This window comes from Calypte anna, chromosome 8 (assembly GCF_003957555.1).
Source record: "Calypte anna isolate BGI_N300 chromosome 8, bCalAnn1_v1.p, whole genome shotgun sequence".
Classification (NCBI taxonomy): domain Eukaryota; kingdom Metazoa; phylum Chordata; class Aves; order Apodiformes; family Trochilidae; genus Calypte; species Calypte anna.
In genome coordinates, this window is record NC_044254.1 from 1,636,816 (window position 1) to 1,657,326 (window position 20,511).

Consider the following 20,511-nt stretch of genomic DNA (forward strand, 5'->3'; position numbering starts at 1 on the left):
TTGATAAAGCACAAATGTAACCTGGTACCCAGCTGTATTTTTAGTTGACTTAAATTTAGTAAATTGTATGTTAGAAAATAATACTAAACTTGAGAAGAAAGGAAGCTATACTGAGGTGTAGTCTATAAGAAAGGAGTTTGTGTGTGTAGGGTATGGATTTGATGTGTTGGCAGCAGGGCTGAATGAATTATTATTATAAATACTTTTGTCAATTCCTAAACATGTTTTAATAGGGACAAGTAGTCACTCAGTTCTGAAGTCAGAGTTGGTAGTTGGCATGCTTAAATGCTTCTGTCTGGGTTGTTTTTTTCTCCCTTTGAAATACAGGATGGTTCAACAGTTTTCAGTGGACTTTGAAAAAAGGATTGAAGGATCAGGAGATCAGGTTGATACACTAGAGCTTTCAGGAGGTGCCAAAATCAATCGTATTTTCCATGAGCGTTTTCCTTTTGAACTAGTGAAGGTATTTACCCATCTTGCTGCTATGCTTTGTCTTTTATTTATCTGTTCTTATGTCCATACTGATAGTAGTCAAGCCAAGATAAGATCTGATAGAAAGAACATGCTCTTAATGGTGGGACATGAAGTTATACTTGAGACATTTGGCTTCCTTTCTAGTTTTGGATACAAAGACCTGCCAAGAATTCAGAAGTGAAGGAATTAAAATAGAATTGTAGCCCCAATTCTTACTCTTTTCCATCTTCTTTATTGTTTTCTACAAATCACATCTTCCTTCTGGTCCTATTGTGCAGGCAAGAAATGACAGGTGGTAAATTTGTGTTCAAGTAGCCAGTATTTAGTAAAATTGGAGTCATGGAAAACAGCTTTTTTCTGTGTTTTCTGCTTCCTGTATTCTGTGCATTAAACCATATAATATTGTCTCATACTTCTGTTCCTCCAGATGGAATTCAATGAGAAAGAACTCAGGAGAGAGATAAGTTATGCCATCAAGAATATCCATGGCATCAGGCAAGTGCTCCTCTGTTTTTAAGCCCTGTGACAGGAGAGGGACACTCTGCAGACACACTGGTGTTGGCTGCCACACTCCATCACTAACCTGCAGCTCCCAGTAGCTGACTTTTTTCCTTCCATTCTTTTCCACTTCTGTTTTTCAGGTGGCTATTTTTAGTTGGTTTGCCCAAAGACATTTAATTTACCTGGAAATGCTGGAAATCTCTTTTGCAGGGAAAATCTATGACTTACTTTTTTTTTAAGTGTCTGCAGTTCTGTAAACATGTATTCCTGAAAAGTCCTAAGTCATAGAGGGGAAAACCTTGTGTCTTGATACAGAAAAAACCTTAAAGCTTGTGTTGCAGCAGACTCCTTGCCATATCTTACTCTTCTTTATGCTCAACCAGTTCTTGGAATGAATGATTTACAAATCAGCTGAGGTTTCACTCTGTGGATATCTCTGCAGTATATTATTAGGCTTGGGAAGAGGATGTATTTGTTGGGTTTTTGTTTTCTGTTTTAATGATGTAACTATCTTGCTTTGGAATTTTGGAGGGACATTTTATCAGATGCCTACCTGGTTTTAATTCATTTGATAACAGAATAGATTCTTTGGGTTCTCTTGTGGTTTTAAGTTTTTTCTTGTTTGGTTGGTGGGTTTTTTTCCCTTCCTCCTACACACTTGTGAGTAGATAATATCTTTCAAAAGTTTTCCTTACAAGTTTTGATGTTCTTGGTGTTTAAGAGTGCTTGTTGTCCTTAAGGGTTCTCACAGCCATCTCCAAGCACTGGTGCATCTTTCTGCTTTTATATTCTTAGAGCTGACACTGGGTTTTAAAGAAAGAAGCAAATTTGGTTCTGTTGAAGTCTGTGTGTAGGGGTTGTTATTACTTGTAAGCCTCTGAAAAGGAAGATATGAAGAATTTGGTAGAAAACTCTTTGTTGCATGAGGTTTTTATTACTATCTTACATCTTATTTTATGTCCACAGAACAGGTTTGTTCACTCCAGATATGGCATTTGAAGCCATTGTTAAAAAACAGATTGTCAAGCTGAAAGGACCTTGCTTAAAAAGCGTGGATCTGGTGATGCAGGAGTTAATCAATACTGTAAAGAAGTGCACTAAAAAGGTAACTTGCAGATAGATCTGGTAATGGAAGTAAAATGTAGTGGTATAGGAGGTTTTAAAAAGCCCAGGTTGCATTTTCCAGTATTAATATTTACAGTATATTTCTGATGTAGTTACTTGATGTATGGAATAAGACTCAGGTAATTACAACTTCTGCAAAACTCTCAAAACAATGCAATGCTGGAAATGGTCATTGTTTGGTTCCTTTGTTTTTAATATATATATATATACACACATATGCATCTTCTGATGGAAGTTTCTTGAGTCAAGGGCTGCCCCCAGTTTCCTCTTTAAAACAATGGTTTCATTGGTACTGAAAATGGAATGTAGGCAGCAGTTCCATGGATGTGTATATCAGCAAAAAAACTCTACTTGAGACTTTTCTAGTGCTAATTAGAGGAGGAAAAAGTGAAGATTTTCTAGAGCAAAGACCTCAGACGTATTCAGAGACCTGAATATGTATTCCTCCTACCAAGGAAGGAAAAAAATTGTGTGCATCAGTTAAACTTCTACCTCAAGATCCTGCAACTGTAGTAAATTAGGAAATATGTTTATCAAAACTAAAATTAACCTTACTATGAGCATTTGGGGATGGTTTTCCTGAAGTTGCTGTGTACTCCTAGAAGGAACCCTCAGCCATCACACCCCCTCAGCTCTGGCTGAGGATGCATAGCAGAGATGAAACTTTTTTCCTCTCCCACCTTTCACCATGATATTAAAGTTGTCATCTGTAAATACTGTGACTCACTTGTCTGGAGCACTGACAACTTAACACTTCCTGATTTCCAGTTCTCTTTTTGCCCCCATTATTCTGTGATAGTTTAGAAAACCCCATTGCCTGTTGTAGACTTCTTAGCTGACTGGCCTCAGTTTTCCTGCCTCACCTTCTGTTCCTCAGCCTTTCCCACCATCTCAGAGCAGGATTTCCTGGTAGTACAGGATGTAAGCACAGGTATGCTGAAGTTGGTGAGAAATACCCTGTCACATCCTTTGTGTCTTGGTTTTTTGTTTTTTTTCCCAAAGGATGCCTACCTTAAAACAGGAAAGGATGAAAATCTTTTTGACAAAGATCAGAGAGAAGCAGATTCACTGCAGTATTTTGAGTGGAGCATTGAGGTTTTTTTCACTTGTGTCAAAGTTTGGAAGACATGTCACTTGGATTAATTGTGCAGATTCTTTCCCCAGTGCTGTTGACCAAATTTACTGCTATGCTTTGCTGTTTCCATTTTAAAATTATCTTTATTGAGATGTAAAGATGTTGCCACAAGGTGGAGCCTTCAGAAAACAAGAAGCTTGGGAATTATTTCAGGTGCCACTCAATAAAATAGGAGAGGGGCATAGAGAAACCTCACCCCAAGGTGAATAAACTGTGGTCCACATGACCAAAGTGTCTTTTCCTCAATGTTTAAAGGAGTAAAAGCACCAGAACCAAGCCAAAGGTTTAGGTCCACCCAGTTTTTCTGGAAAATAATCACTAATAGCTGTAAGGTGTGCTTGTAGTGTAGTTTATTAGCCCAAGCATTTATAATCATCACTTGCTTCCAGACAGGAAAGATGGAAGCTTCTGTGTTTGTATTCTACTGAAACCATCCTGCAGGTGTAAATTGCTGTTAATTTTGCTTTTCAGTTGGCAACTTATCCAAGATTGTGTGAGGAAACAGAAAGAATTGTTGCCAACCACATTCGGGAAAGAGAAGAGAAGACAAAGGATCAGGTGAGAAAAACCAGGAGATCTGGCAGCTTGGGGGAATGTGTGAGGGAGGAAAATTCTTATGTACAGAGTACAATAAGGCACAGTAAGACAATGAAATATTTTTCTTCCTCTTTTTTTTTAATCTCTTTTATTGGTCTTTTTTTCCCCTTCCATCAGGCTGCATATTTTAGAATGAGAGAAATTATTTATCTACCATTGAGTTTTGCTAAGAGGACACTAGAAGTGTTAGAGAAAACCTAATCTGAGGCTTTAAGATTAGGATTGGTGGTTTGAAGTAGCATTGGCTTTGTTCCTGTGCCACAGTGTGTCATCTTCATAGCTGGGTCACAACAGATGTTTGTGGGAAATCAATTAATGATTACACAAATACATACAGAAACACCCGGCCTTTTGTTTCTCCTTTTTTTTTTTTACATACTCATTCCACATTCTAATTAGAGTGAGGCCAGCAAGCAATTGTACTGGGAGGCTTGTGGGAGTGACAAGTTTTCCTCCAAATTAAAAAAGGAAAAAAAAAAGCACAAAACATCAGGGTAACTTGTTTAGGTTATTCATCACCCAGCTGAGCACTCTGAATCTAGGAAACTTCAAAGCTTAGATTACATGTGAGAAAATCCACTGGAAGTGGGAACAGGAATTATGGTCTGGAGAGTGCAGACAGTGACAACTGAAAAATTTGGGGAGGGAGGGCTAGGCAGAACTCCTAAGTTGTTCTGGCCTCCTGGCTCTTTAGTTCTGTCTCTCTGCAAGCTAGTACAACATGTCCTGCTTTCTTTTCTTTAATCTGTGCTGTGAATATAATCTTAAAAATAATTTTTAAAATGTCTTTTAGCCTTGTAGTTGTAGGGAGTTCTAGTTAGCACACTCAGTTACTTAAACATTTGGAAGAAGATACAAGTTACTTAGAATTATTGAGTCTTGTTATTCTGTTCTTCCTCTGCACATACTTGGCAATTCCCCAGAAAAGAAGTACAAAATACCAACTTTCTGTAGATGCCAAGAATTGGTCAAACAGGTTATTGGCACATCCACATAATTGGTTTTGCTGTTAGCAGTTGTCATTAATAAATCTAAACACTCGTGGGGATATTTTCAGAGGTAAGAGCTAGACCCAAGTCCCTGCTATCTTTAGCTCTGCGTGGGGCACCTGATATTATCTTCAACTCGTGCAGAGTTTGGGAGTGATGGTTTGTTACAAACATTTGTACAGTTGAGCTGTACAGATCTCTGTACACTTTGAAGAGATCAAGTGCTACCATTTGGGTTTCTTCCTTGTTCCCTGCTCATGCATGGAAGTCTGAAAACATGGGGGGAAAGTGCAGTCTTATGAATGCTGAAGGACTTGTTCAAGGATAGGAGTGAGTATTCTCTAGTTTCTTATCCAATTCATTGCTTATCAAGTTAGATTATCAAATTCAAATCAAATTCCAGCTCTGGGCTATGGAAGGACTGGCAAGTGCTAAGTACACAAGGCATTCATTCTGTTATTTCAGTGACTACCCCATCTCTGAAACCAGATGTGTGCCCTTGAATGGCTGTCTTGTCCCTGGACTGTTTATTTTCTGGGCCACAGGAGTAGCTTACCTATCCCTTCTTTGTGTAATACCTAAAGAAAATTCAGGTGTGCTGATTTTAGGTTTTGGGTTCTGGGTTCCTTGCTGACTTGGCTGGAATGCTACAAATAGAATTTTGCTTACCTTGCAAAATGGAGAGCTAGAATCTATGTTATGTGTTATTATACTCTCTCTGGTTGTGTTTGCTTGGTCTTAATGAAGTGGGCTAAGGGCCAAGACAGTGAAAACAGGGCCTGTCAGGGAAAAATAGGAAGGGGGAATAGCTCTTCCATAGCCTAGTTTATTAAATGAACAGACAAGCAGAAGAGGTTGGATTTTAAAAATATTGTTGCTTTTGGCTTGAACAGTTGTGAGAATGCAATATGCAGTCATGCAGAAAACTCAGAAGGTCTGCTCTTTTCTTCCTGCTTTTTCCTCAGTTTTTCTCCTGCATCTTACCCACCCTTTTTTGCTCTCCTGTCTCCCTGGCAGGTGCTGCTCTTGATTGATATCCAGGTTTCTTACATCAACACCAACCACGAAGACTTCATTGGCTTTGCAAAGTATGTATATAGAGACTTTGTCAGGATTTTTTCTGTTTGTTTTACTAAGTTCAAAACATCCTGAAGAGTGACAGTGAAGATGCAAGGTACAGAGTCTCAGTCCTGCAGGAGGGTGCTCTGTCTCAGTGTTGAACTGTCTCCCTCTTGTAGGGGATTCTTTACCCCAGTTTGGTCTCACTGAACCTGAATTTTATCTTGCATCTTAAAAAGAAGCCTTGTTGAGCCAGTGCCCTTACTGTCTGTGTTTTAGCACCACAGAAATGTCCTATTGGTGGTCTCTACATTGTGTCTAATGCATATTTTGGGAGCTGTGATTCTGTGTGAAACAGTTTCCTTCAGAGGAATGGATGCCTCAGCATTATGTGTGCCTGCTGCTTGGCTGGAGAGAAGAATAGTAGCAGAATGCCCTGCAGGGCCTGCTTTGCCCTGCTCCTCACTTCATTGAAAAGGCTGTGAGAATATTCTCCAGAATGTTCTCCCTCAGCTTCCAGCAATTTGTGCCTTGGGGACTTCATACCAACTTTTTGACACTAGGAAAAACATTAAAGATGTCTTCACTCTTTGAAGAATAAGTGTTCCTTCTGTTCAGACTCATGCTGGTTTTGCCATAACAGGGTTTGGAAGTACCACAGGTTTCATTCAAGTGGGAAGCTGGCAACCAAGTTTGACACCAGAGGATGTGTTATGCTGTGGCCTGTTCTAGTTAGCACTGAGAAGGAAGGTCTAGAGCTTCAGCAGTGTTGCTTAAAGGTTCAAAACAGGGAGTTCTGTAAGCTCTGGGGAGGAGGCAAAGCCAGGCTCTGTTTATGTGTTTGGTTTGAGCAACTTTCTCTAGAAGTGTTTGCTGGTCCTTGCTACCTTTATCAGTTCTCTTGACAAATGACAGGATGCTGTAGGAATGGTAAGTGGCCTTCCAGAGGTCAAGATAACAACCTGCCTGTTATTTACTTCTCTTCATCCTTTTCTGGCAGGAAAAAGCCTGCTAAAAACACTCCATTCACAGTGTGTTTGGTGACCTGGGGAAGTCACAGTGTCCAGCCTCCTGCTTCAGAGGAGGGGAGATAGATGCTGAGTTCAGACCAGGTTATTCAGGTTATTCAGATCTGGAAGACTTCCAAAAATTGGAGATTCTCCAGCCTCTATCTGCAGCCAGTTCCAATGCTTGTCACTCCTTAGTGTGAAAAGACTTTTCCTTGTGTCAAGTCAGACCCTTCCATGGTTTATAGTCTTGAATTCTGAAGTGCCTGCTATACCTGGAGCTGTTTCTTTGCCTCTCCTCTGGAAAAGTCCTGCTCGTGGATGATGATGCTGGGGCTTGTTCAGAAGAATGAGAGCAGAAGGCAGTTCAAACTACCTGGCAACAGTGCAGGGCCTAAGGCAGGTGCAGTGTGATGTGAATTGACTTGAGAAGGATTTAAAAATGCCTAAAAGCTTAGAATGTTAATGTTTGTTTCATCCAGCAGAATGAGGGGCAAAACACCAGGATTAGGGTTGATACCAGTAGATGTAACTCAGAGCTACATGCTTCACTCTACGTAAAGAGTCATTTCTATTTAGAACAGTTGCTGGGCTATTTCTAAAAGACATGGATTCCTAATTGGATCCTAGTGGTCTAATTAGCTTTCCTAAGGTGATAAAAAGAAATTAAAAAACAACAAACAAAAGAAAAACCCCAAAGCATGGTATTTATGTTTGCTAGAGCCACCTCCTCTGTGTTTCTCAAATGACAGATCAGAACTGGTGAGGAGTTTGGTGCTTCAGCAATTCTTTGGTACAGCAGCTGTGCCCAAACCAGTTGTGGTATTGGCCCATAGTCTGTGATCCAAGCACAGCTTCTTTTCTTAATCTTTCTGAGCAGTGTTTGTTGCTCACATAATTTGGATGCTTTTTTCTTCAGTTAATCAATGCTTGGTGAAATGGTATAACCTAATCCAAGCAAAACTTCCTGTTAGCAGTGGCCCCTCTGGTGGTGGAGTAGCTAAAACCTGCTCACTGAACACTTTTCTTTCTCTTTCCAGCAATATTTTAATTTTGTGGCTTAACACAAACCACCATGTGATGCAAATGCTTTTAGAGTTAATGGAAACTTGCATGTTTTTGAGAGAGGAGTGGTGTTTTGTTTCCAAACCTGGGATTACCAGAATTAAAGAGCTGAGCAAAATATTTTGAATATGGTTTAATTTCAAATACTCTATTCTTGTCTGACTGCAGCTTTTTGAATCAGCTTTGTGACTGCTTTATCCATTGGTTATATTTACACCCTCAAAGTGCATATAAATATTAGAATAATCTCCAAAACAAACTGTCAAGACAAAGGTTTTAAGGAGCCTCCAGCAGGGGAGGATTTTGTTGTGCTGCCCTAAGTAAAAGAAATGCCTTGCTTTTTGTCTCTTCTGAATATTTATAGAGGCTGATGTTTCCAGAGTTACCCACATGAGCCATAATTCCTCTGTGCTGTTAGTAACCTTTCCCAGCCCTAGTAGGATGTTGGTACAAAGGAGGTGATTAATAAGAGCTCTCTGCTGTGTGTCCCATCTGTCCTAAACTGGAGGAAAAAGCACTTGGAATATGCACACATATGCAATGATTTTGCTGTCTGTCTTTGTTACCTTGGGTGTTACCCTAAACTGCAGTCAGAAGGAGCTGTGACTGCTGGAAATCTGGTCCTTGGTAACTGCCTCAGTTCCAAGCTCTTCACTATAACTCTTTTCCTCTGCTTCCCTTAGTGCCCAACAAAGAAGCAGTCAGGTTAACAAAAGTGCAGTGGGAAATCAGGTAGGCACCTAACAGAGAATGGATAATGGCATGTGCAAGTTAATCCAAGCTGTTTGGTTTCTTGGCTGTCTTTATTTCCTCTAAATGTTAAATTTTCCTTTTCTGCTTCAACCATAAAATGTGTCATCATCACATTCTTGTATTGAATGTTTCAGAGCACTCAGCTTCCATTGTTACCATCATTTATTAATATTTCTGCTACTGCTTGCACTGCTGCTTAGTGTCTCCCCTCCCTTGCCTTTTGGTGTGTTGAATCTTTCATGTTTTGCATCAATCTGTTTTGTCCTTAACTGGAAACTTGTGAATTTCAGAGTCCCAAACCACTGGTGAGTACTGGTGTGCTTTGGCACAGTTGTGTTGCTGTTTCTTAAGTAGTCAGAGTTGAACAGCAGTGAAGGTCAATTCAGCAACCAAGAGGAGAGTTACCTTCACCTCTTCTGAAAAGTTTCAGTTGACTGTGTACCTTAGGCCTCTCTCAGAGTAAACAAAGAATGACTGGTTCTGATCTCAGATTAATTAGCATTTTCACTGATATTCATTAATGAAATTGTTTCTTTTTATTATGCAAGAATATGGGATTGATTCTGCAAGGTGCTAAATGCTCCTGAGCTTGGCTGCTTCTTTGCTTTTGTTGGGCCAGGGGTGCTCAGTACTGTACAGGATCAGTCCTTTTTTTTTTTTTTAATATGATGTGAAAATAATGAAAATGCTTCAACTTTGAGGGTTTTGCAAAGTCTAAAACAGAAAAAAAAAAAAGTTACCTTGACATATGGAAATGGCACATGCTTTAAATGGAAATGAAAGTTCTAGTAAAAATAAAACAGTGAAAATTTGTAGTAAATAATTACCTGTATTGAATGACTTCCTCATGTTTTGTTTCGTGGTGCAATTTGGCCAAACAATCCTCAGGAGAGGTCGAGGTTTTAAAATGTGACCCCTGGGTTTAGATCCTTCAGGTGAGAAACCTGACATTTCAGTAAGTGTCTCTTTGGCTGCTAGAGATGAGTTCTGTTAAAAAAAGAACTAAGTTTAAAAACTTATTTGTCTTTTGGGAGATGGAAATCCCAACCTTTTCCTCTCCCCCAAAAATTCCTAGTGATTTTTGAGATCTTAGCTAAAATATTCCATGAAATTGTTGGATGTGATGCTCACCCAGAGCCTGGCCAGCCTGACCAGTGGTGTTTGGGGTGTAATATATGGTTTGGAGTAAAATGAAAAAAGTTGAGAGGTCTGAACACTGAAATGGCTTCAAGGATTGGTCTCTCCCCTGTCAGGGGAGATTTCTTATCTAGCTGTGCTGGGACATGTGTCAAACACAACACTTGTCATCACTTTGAAGTGTCCTATAAAAGGAAAATGGACCAAGTATTTGACTCCAAGTATTTGACTCCTCCAAAACACACAAGTAAAATGAATGCTTTTTCAATTGAGTGAATGTTTCTACAAAGAAGTGGGGAAGATCTTGGTGGTTCTAATGAAATGTTAAAACGTGCTTACTTTTGGCATAAAGAACTTTGCTGATCCTTTTGTGGTAACCATGATACACAGATGTTTGTAAGTCAATTGTTTGGAGTTGAAAAGAAATGTGCAGAGAAAATGTTGCTGAAATCCAACTTCATTTTTGCAATTTGCTGTTGCAGGGAACCAATCTACCGCCTTCAAGGCAAATTGTACGAGCTAAGTTCTGTAAGCTTTATTGTTGCTTTTTCATTTAGCTTCCCAGAGGGCAAAGTTTGTCTCTAACACCTTGGTCTGTTGAATACTTGCTACTAAACTATTTAATGTTAAACTGCCTTGTCTCTAACACTTCCTCAACAAAGGATAATTGCAGCTCATCACCTAACGGCTACTAACCTGCTGTTACAAGTGTGGAGTCCTCTAACACCTTGTAGAAAAGTTGGAATAACCTGAATATGTTTCTAATTGACTGAGTTTCTCAGACTAAAAGGACTAATTGGTGTTTGTTTGTTTCTATAACTGGAAAGCAGTTTTTATCTGATGTAAGTGCCTCTCTTCGTGGAGAAACCTCTTTCTGAAAGGTGGACAAATAAGTTTCTGGTAACCAAAAGGAATCCTTAGCTGTTGTGTAAATGAACATGCTGGTTGTGGGTACAGGTACTGTGCTTGGTGGTTTGTTCATGTAAAGGAATTACTTCTGACAGAAAAAGTGAGTTTTAGTAATGAATTTAGAAATATTTAAAACCTTTTTAGCATTCTTTTTGTAGCACCAGGAGGATCAATATATCATGGACTGATTCTTTTCTAACCTTGCCATCCCATGAGTAAACAAAGATCTGAATGTTTTTAATATTACTAATTAGAATTAATGGTCTAAACAACAGTTAATTTTATAAGAAGTCACTCCTGGTTTGTTGATGTTTAGGTGTAAGAAGTAAATTTCTATCCTGTGCATCTCTTGGTAAAATCTATGTTGAAAACCTGTTTTCTTGTTTATTGCTACATAAATTATATTTCTTATCCTCTTAAACAAACTTAAGTTAAACTTATGTTCAATAAAGGAAACAGGACTAAGCAGCACTGATTCTAACAGCAGTGGAACTGAATCTCTTAGGAGATCAAGATCATTCAGCTTTCCCAAAACTGGGGGATGCTCCTTCACAATCCCTTGTTTTCCTTTCTTGTAGCTTGCTTTGAACTGGAATGATGCAGATAACTCTTAACCATTTCTGTGAATCTTGGAAATAAGTTGAGCACAACAATATTGCTTTTTGGGGAGGAATATAATGCCAGTTCCTTTTAACATGTCTTTGCTCCCTTTTCCTCTACTACTAATTTATCCTCTCATGCTTAATCTCTTGGCCTTTTATGTTTGTCTTTCTTTTGCTACCGTCTGAGGTTTTGACCTGGCTCCACAAAGTTTCTTTTTAAGCCACAGGTTAGTCTGTCTGCTAATTTGCTTGAAATAATCAGTGCACTGCTTGGTTTTACATGGCAAGCTCTGGCTCCTGAGAGCTGACCCACTCTAAACTCTGCTTTTTGTGTGGTGAGATGTGTTTGGGTGACTGACATTTTGTGTTTAAACCTTCCCTTCATGATAAACCTGTGAAGGTGGCATTGCTCCATGTGCCCAATTGCTTGCTCTGGGTGTGAGATTGCAGGATACTCAGATTGGAGAGGAATTTATTTAGATGAAATTCCCTTTTGTGTTTTATTTCTGCAACAAAATGTCCTGCAGTGCTTGAGGAAGCCCCTAGAATTGGAGAAAGGGCTTATTCTGAACCAGGACTTCCCAGCCATTCCCCAAGTGCTTTGGTAGCTTTGGCTGACCTGCATCTCCTAAAATATTATGCCAGCAATCTGAGTAAAGTGTTTGGGACACAAGAAGCATTCAGACCCCATTGTGCTAATATGTAACTCTTTCCATAGTAACCCTTATTTTTCTTTCTTTTTTTTCCTTTTTTTTCTTTCTTTTTTCTTCATCCTGCTCTGTAGCTGCTTTCCTGCCTCTTTTCCTCATGAGATACATAAACCCTCTTACCTTGCATGAAAAAAAAAAAAATTACAGACATTTTGGTTTTTTTTTCCTGAAGCAAGTAGAAGGAAATGGAAGCTTGTGTCATGGTCAGTGAGGTGTCATGAAAAAGTATGAGAAGGCCATTTTATTAACAATTGCAGGTGCTTTTATAGGAGAGTTGGTGCCCATGGACAGTCACTTGCTGCTAAATGTTGAGATACCATGGAATGAGACATGGTGCTCTTGAATTTTAACTCAATCAAGACATGAGGATTACTGCTGGTCTAAATCCCCTTTAACTATACTTATTTTTTAGGTTAAGATTTCTTCATGAGTGACTTAATCACCTCAGTCCTTATTTAACTACATCAAGAAGCATCTTTCAGATTTTCAATATTGAGTTCTTTGCTTCAGTAAATACAGTTTTTCTTTAAAGTAGGCATGTGTAGGACTTCAGCCACTGTTGTTACTTAATTTTGCAATGTACAGTGATTTTGGGGGAAGCAGTGTCAAAAGATCTTCTTTTCAGTATCAAAACAGATTTGATCAGTTTATACTCTGATGAATTACAGAGAAATGCTGCATTAGGCTTTCCTTCTGCTCTGTTCTTCCTTTTTAGCCTCTGGAGTGAGAATCTTCATGTTAGAACCAATAGCTTGGAAGGATGTTTTACAGAGCAGGTTTTGCAGTTTCTATTCTCTCAAGGTTCTTACTGTTTTGTAGCACACATGGTTATGGCAGTGATTAGAAGACAGAGCAGTGCTGGGTCCTGATCTGTGTTCAGTTTTATTTCAGTGGATTTCTGTAGCACAGCTGCAGTAGAAGCTCCTGGAGACTGAGCAAAGCTGCTGCTGGTGTTGCTGTGGAAGGATCCAGTCTCATGAGTTTCCCACTTGGATTTCTGTCTGCCCACTCAGCTTCACTTATCTCTCACCTACCTTGAAGTCACCTTTCAAATACTTCTTTTAAAAACTTTGAGCACTTTCTGGTTCTTTTTGTTCTCTCTGTATAGAAATATATATTTCTTTTACAAATACCACATTTGATTTAATGGAATGCCTAAGCCCTGCAGAAATACAGAAAATGGACTCATATTAAATCCTGCTTTCCTGTTTATCCTTTAAATGGTGGTGAAGTTGAACAACAGAGACAGTTTGGGGTTTGTGCAGCTGAACTGTCAGAAAATGACTTCCTTCTAGCCTGCTCATGTACATTCCTACCCTCTAAGTTTCATTTTTCAGGCAGCCAGATTAGGTCTCAGGATCCTGAAGGAAGGAACTGTGTCATCTCTTGTTCATCCTGTACATGGAGTCCTGCATGGGCAGAATATTGGCTGCAGAGGCTATTGCCATATATTTCACCTTCCTGAAGTTCTTAACTGATGTCACTGGGATCCGGGTTCCACAGAGAGACATTCTGAAATATGATCTCAAATGAAGTATTGAAATGGATCTCTTAAACACAAACCAGCCTGAAAATGGGTTACTGAAAACAGTAATGAAACACACTGCTTTTTCATTTTTACTACACAAGGCAGCTAACACAACAGTTAAAAAAAAAAAACAAAACAAACACAGCAAACACCTCCCCCACCTCTCCCTGTCAGTTGTTTTTTTTAACTTCAAAAGTCTCTTTGAAAATCCTTGCTACTTATTGCCATGGGAGGACACTTACTACTAAAATATAGCTTGAGTCATTTTTGGAGAAATTGGCTGGAGTCTAACATGTCATTTGGCTTATCTGGAAGTAAAACTGTGCTGCTGCTGCTTAGTCCCACTTTGTTTTCCACTTAGACCTTGATCTCCCTGCTCCCAACACTGGTGCTGGGTATTTTGAAGGTGTAGCTCTTTGTGGTGAACAAAATGTGCCTGGGAAATGGGAACAAGTCAATGAAAAAAGGCTCAGCACACTAGGTCATCTTCCTCTTGATGTCCCCTGGAACCTCTTCCAAGTATTTGGGATAGTTCTGATCTGTTGTGATGTCCAGGATATTTTAGAGGACATTGTCCCCTGCTTTCCCAGAGGTGTGCAGATAATCCCATAGAAATTTCTATGGGAAAATCCATGTACCCAAGATGTTACAATCAATAGCTCAGAGCCCTGCTCTCTGCAGTGTTGTGTGGGAATGACAGCTGGATCTAATCCTCAGCACACAGGATTTTTGAGGAAACAACTGGCAAATTCCTTCCTCTACAAGACAGTGACCAATGTTTATATTAGCAAGTCAGCTTCTTTCTATCCACCCCCAACACTGGCTCTGCATTTGGGGGGAGATGTGTTGGCCAGGAGCAAGGCAGTCTTTGGGAACTATGAAATGAGTGCCTACATTATTCCATATTGGAAGCTTCCTTCTTAAATGCAGAGTTGAGATTTAAACATCTTGGTGTGAGACCTCTCCCACAAATGTGTTCATTGCCACCTGAGAAGATGTGACTCTTACCAAGGTGCTGCAAAGCCCATGGTAAAGGGAGGGGAAATACTGAAAGGAAAAGCAGTATGATTCTATCCCTTTCTCTTCAAGGTGCTACTGAGGTGTTTCTCATCAGTTTGCTCCTACAAACCTCCTCTGTAGCTGCACTGGGACATCTGGCTCAAACTTTTTACCTTCTCTGGGATGTATCTCCAGCCCAGTTCTCAGCAGTGTGCTGGCCTGGCTGCTTTCTGGATGTTGATCCATGCTTTAAAGGGAGCAACACAGCCTTTTGACTTAGCATCCTCTTTTTCCTTCCACCTCAATACTTCAGAGGCAAGCAGAGGGTGTTGCCCAGAGGCTGAAGTTCCCTGCATTGGCTGGTTAGACAGTTCTGGTGTCTTGTTCAGAGTGTGGTGGGAAGGAATCTCTGCTTTCTCATCTGTGTATTGGAAAACAAATCTTCCAATACAATTCCAAGTTTCTGTATGATCCAGAAGACAGTTCTTGTTACCTTTCTCTTCATCTCTGGAGTGTCTCATTCCTCTCAAGTTTTTTTGTTCCTTCTCTGCAAGCTGTAGCCTCCTGGCCTCAGTATTTACAGCTCTGCTGTTCTTATGGATTCTTTCACCTTTGCATTGGATCAGTTTTGTGAAGTTCTGCACTGCCCATTTCCCTGTATTTTTTATTGCCCCCTCTTTCCCTCTTCTAACTTAGGAGGGGATAATAGCTCTCATACACCTCTCTTTTCTGCTTCCTAACTTAATTTAAAACTAACCATAAAAGACCTCTCCATTTTGTCCCCTTTTTCACCCTCTTTGGAAGATGCCCAGTGTGTGCCAGCAGCCACTCCCTTTACCACAATCTCCAGGTGTTTTCCTAATTTCCAGCTTTACAGATGACCTTAACAATTAGAACAGAATTGGTATATATGAAGTTGTGTGGCTTTTTACAATGTATTATTATAGAGCAAATAAATATCTTCCAATTTACACAATCCTTAATGCACTCATACTTGCTCTGAGTACAACATGATAATACTTGGGCTTCTCTCTTTTTCCACTTTTTTTTTTCTTTACTTTTTTTTGTCTTGAATGATAAGAGCCTGCAGAAACTGTTGAATTTGCAAAGACTGAAAAAACCACACCATTTGTTTTTTTTTTTTATTTAAAAAGTATTTATTTAAAAGAATTAATGCAGCAGCAGAATTAATGTCAAGTGAATAATGGACTAAAGTTGTGCCTGACTGCACCTCTGCACAGGTCATCAGGAAAGGTTGGCTGACCATCAACAATATTGGCATCATGAAAGGAGGATCCAAGGAATACTGGTTCGTTCTAACTGCAGAGAGCCTGTCCTGGTATAAAGATGATGAGGTAAGCAATGAACAACTTATTCTATGAGGAAAAAAATCCCAGTATTTATTCAGTTTTCTGATACTAGCTTAAAAATTAATATATAATTAATTGCTGTGTTCCATCTCAAGCCCTTGGAGGTGCATCTAAGATTTGTCATGGCAATTTTGGAGGTGATTTTGGCACTGCTTTTTTCAGTCTCATCTTTATTTAGTTTGAAGGATAATTATTCCTGAAAATGCTTACAGAATGTCTTCTGCTATGCAGCTCCTGTAAGAAATTGTGTGGTTGTCTGCAAGTCACTTGGTGTATGGAGGGAATTGGTCACTGATTTTCATATGCATATTTTAGATCAGTGTCACTTAATTGATAAGATAACAATAGATTAATGTTCCAACCTCAGCCATTCTATGAATTGCCAAACAGTTGTATTTTGAGAGTCATGGAAATACCAGGAGTTCATTCAGGCCAACAGGGAAGATAACTCAGCAATTTCTAAGAGTGGTAAGAGAAGATAACAGCAGAGGATTTTATGCTTTGCTGGTGGAAGTTCCTCCTTAAGTACAAAGTTGCTGCATAGTTTGATTATTCTGTTCTGGGAAAGAGTTCACAAAGTTTTGTTGGGGATTTGGTTTTGTTTTAGTTTGGGTTTTTTGGGGTTTTTTTTTTTACTAGGCCTTTCTCAGCAGGACTTAGCAGAAAGTCTGGTTTTAGGTGCTTTCTGAAGACAAACATGATCAAAGCTGCAGCTTGACCATTAGGTTCATCAAAAGACCAGTGACTTTCTGTTTCAGAAACAGAACTACTGCCTTCTGAAAGCAAAGAAGTAAACGTTCCATCTCCTGGCTGAATTCCAATTTTTATAATTACGTTTCTTCCCTTTCAAAACGTTCTCCTCACTTTCAGCTTGGGTTTGGTAGCTGTCACATCTTGTTCTCAGCTGATTCCTGAAATGGCTGCATGCTGTTGTGTTTCCAGCCTGGTAGGAGATGTGCTCCTCAGTGATGTGTGAAGTGATACCCATATTTATGTGTCTGGGGCTGATCCTTTCTCCAGTCCTTGCACAGCACCAAGGGCCTCTCAGCTGCAGCTGGGGAAGATGCAGAAAGTCTCAGCTTTCTTCTTTTGCCCCCACGAGGAGTTTGTTCCCCCTCTGTCTCCAGGAAGAAATGAAGTAGCTTGTGGACCACAGGGCTCTGAACACATCCTTGACAAAGCTTCAGTGCTTGGGGGGCCCTCTAGTGCTGTGTGCCCCCTCTAGTGTGAGCTGAGCCCTTTTTTTCTAGTCTGGAATTTGCTCTGAGATGAAAATCACTCCCTAAATGCAAGTGGTTGCTTGCAGTTGCTGTAAGAAGGATGTAAATGATTTCCTTTATTTGTGAGTTGCAGCCTTTATAGAGAAGAATCCCCAGTGGAATGGGTTTTGAAGCACGTTATTTTGGCACCAGATGTCACAATTTATTATATTGTATCAGTATTATGAAAACAAAACCAGAAGATTGGGTTTTTGATGTAGTTTTGTTGCTGCTTAAAAACACAATGGGACTTTATTCCTTGATGAGATGGGAATCAGGGCATAAGGATGCTTTTTAGGGTTGTAATTATGGAAATACCAAGCTGATGTTTGAGCAGTGTGGGTAAAGCATTATGTTTATTAGTTATATATTAGTTGTGTAACTACTGTTCTGAATTTTTTTCTGCTTATGTCTAGAGTTGCTCGTGTGGCCAGCACTGTAACTTTGTGCTCTTCTACTACCTTAAAACCAGGGAAGGAAAATACTGTGTACTACTTTAAGGCTGTTGTAAGTAGGGGGAGGATTAGCACATTCTCTGACCTCACAAATATAGCTCTCTTTCCTGGAGGATTCCATTTAATGCTAACTGAAGTACCATGAGCCATGCCTGCACAAAAGATTTAATCTGAGCATCTTAGCTCTCATTTATGAAATAGCACAAAGAGCTGGAAGTTATTGTGCTGAGGTTCATTTCAGGGTCAACCTGCAAAACGTGAAGTTTGTGAATTAGCTGCTTCTGCATTAGGATAAAATGGATTTTGGGAATGTGGAATGCCATTGTAGCTTGTGAACCCAAAAGTTCTTTATTGTCAGCAAAAGGATGCTGTTTGTAAAGTGGTGTAGCATTTTTATAGGGCACAGAGAATGAGATTTTGTTTCTTTCCAAAGCATCCAGAGGTTTCACTGGCATTACTGGTGTGTGAAGGATGATGAGCTGGGCTGTAGGATAACCTCTGAAAATGTGACACTTACATTTATAGGAAAAAAAGTCTTCACCCTTATTTCCATCTGAAATATTTCCACTCTGTTTCAATAGGAAAGGATTGTATTATCAATATCTAGTGATGAATGCAGTTTGTGTTAGAAATGGACAGATAATTCCCAATTGTAAATTGTAAATACTCTCTGTAGTTTGGGAGGGAGCTATGAAAGTGAGGATGCAAGAGAGTGGAAAGGAGGGACGTGACCCTACAGTCTGACACTGTGTCTGCTTCCAGAATTAACTGGCCATATAATAAGCTGCTCTCAGCTTCTGTGCTAGCAGAGATGTTAGTGATTTTGTTCTTTATATATATATATATACTGACAGTAACCTAATAATGCAAATTATTCAAGCTACGCCTGAGAAGTAAACGGGAGGACAAAACATCCAACAGTGCTGCAAGGGTGCCTGTAACTAAAACTTGGTGTTAGTGAGTTAATGAGAACATCTAGGAAAAGAGTACTATAGGAAGCACAGTAAAAATTTCAGCAGTGGGTTTTATTGTCTTTTATAGGCAGTGCTGTTTGACTCTAGCTGGGTTGTCGTACACAGCTCGGTTACTGAGTGGCGTCTGGGATCCCGAGTGGCTCTTGGCTGGAGCTGGTGGTGAAGATGCTCTGGTGTGTCAGAGTGGTTCCCCAGTGTCGGCTGTCCCTCAGGCTGGGTTGTCATGCGACTGCCTGTCTGTGCCTGCTGTACAGGTGAGAGGATGTTCTGCACAGCAAGTGTAGACAGGCAGACACATGACAACTCCGTCCAGCCAGTCCCTTGGAGCCATCACCGCTGCTGTGCAACAGTTTGTACCGTTCCGGTTAGGGGGGGAGGTTGTTGGGGGAGGGAACACACATAATTAAACTTTAAAACATTAGGAGCTGTAGAACAAGAACACAACTTGGTTTTATTCAGAAAAGAAGAGTTTTGGTACATCAGGTTGTGCTGACATGTAGCAGGGATGTGATTTTAACAGAGCGGTCACACTGAACATCTGGAAAAGCAGAAAGGATCAAAACTGTGTTTTATTTGCTGTGCAACTCATACAGGATTTTGCCTGCCTGTTGTACTCGCACATAGTAAGTTAACCAGATGGTTTTGCTCTTCTTGGAAGCACAGAAATACTGAAGTTCAAGATAAAGGATATGTTTATACAGTACATATTTCCTAGGAGCAGATAAGTACAGTAATCTGGCTTGTTAAAAATAAAAACCTTTATGTATAAATGGAGGCAGCCACTTGCACATTAACCCACTGCAGGGGAATGTGCTGCAAAGAAAATGAGTTACATTTTATGTCAATTTTGCAATTACATGAGATCTGTACACATGATGGTTTTTAATATGTTGCTCTGCATATTCTTTAAATTTAGCTTTATTTCAAAATCTGGATTTGAAAGGAAGCAAAAGAACTTTGTGAAGTCTCAATAAGTTTGTTTTCAGTTAAATATAGACTGTGCTATAGATGAAAAGCATGCAAATAGTGTGATTCCACATCACAAGATGTGCTACTTTCCTAAACTTTCCTGCATACAAAATGCACACAGTGACTGTAATCCAGTTCAGCAGTGATGTTTGGAGCTTCACTGGGATATTGTTTCAAAAGGTATAAAACACACTGGGAGCTTGAAAGGGGGGAAAAAGTTGTATTATTTTTCTATTCTGCTGGCATTCTTAAATCAGGGTTGCTCACGAGTGCCTCCTTAGGTAAGCAACAAACTTGTGCTTCCAAACCCTTCTCAAACAACTCCCTCACACAACAGCAGCAAAACTCTTATTAAAAAAGTTCCAGCATGAACACTGAGTATAAAAGGGATGAATTTCCAAAAAGGTGAGGATAGTGTTGAGGTTTAAATTAGACTATTAATTCAGATTGAATTATCCAGGTGGTTTAGCTCTGATCATTATTTTTCCATCAAGAAAAAAGATACCTTTTAGCTAAGGCACAAATGGAACTGTACAAAGTAAGTTTATCGACTAGATGAAGAAAATTTTCCTTAAACCTAACAAAATGGAATAAGATATATTAAAAAAACGAGTTGAGAACAAACTATGAGTCATTCCAGTGCATTAAATAGTTCTGCTTTGACTTCATAATATGCTTGCTTACATTTTAGTGGCTGTACGTGAAGTTTTTAGTGTGTTTTTCCCTGCACACTTCACCAGTTTAAAGAAAAGCAAAAGTGGCAAATCAGAAGTGCTTCTAAAACAAATAGAAAACAATGTTTTATAGATTTAACAATCTAATTTCTGCTTTTGCTCCTTATCAAAGATCTTTAGTCTGGGAGAAAATTAGGTCTCACTTTCTGTGTTATGGATC

General features: G+C 39.5%; 1 protein-coding gene across 1 annotated transcript in view; it reads left to right on the forward strand.

Moving 5' to 3' along the window:
* The window catches only part of DNM3 (dynamin 3), a 146,442-nt gene that overhangs the window by 21,060 nt on the left and 104,871 nt on the right, over positions 1-20,511 (forward strand). The window contains exons 8-15 of the mRNA XM_030455535.1: positions 328-463; positions 902-969; positions 1,942-2,080; positions 3,707-3,793; positions 5,839-5,909; positions 8,636-8,684; positions 10,325-10,354; positions 15,832-15,945. Coding sequence (XP_030311395.1) covers positions 328-463; positions 902-969; positions 1,942-2,080; positions 3,707-3,793; positions 5,839-5,909; positions 8,636-8,684; positions 10,325-10,354; positions 15,832-15,945 — 694 coding nt within the window. The remainder of the gene's footprint in view (positions 1-327; positions 464-901; positions 970-1,941; positions 2,081-3,706; positions 3,794-5,838; positions 5,910-8,635; positions 8,685-10,324; positions 10,355-15,831; positions 15,946-20,511) is intronic.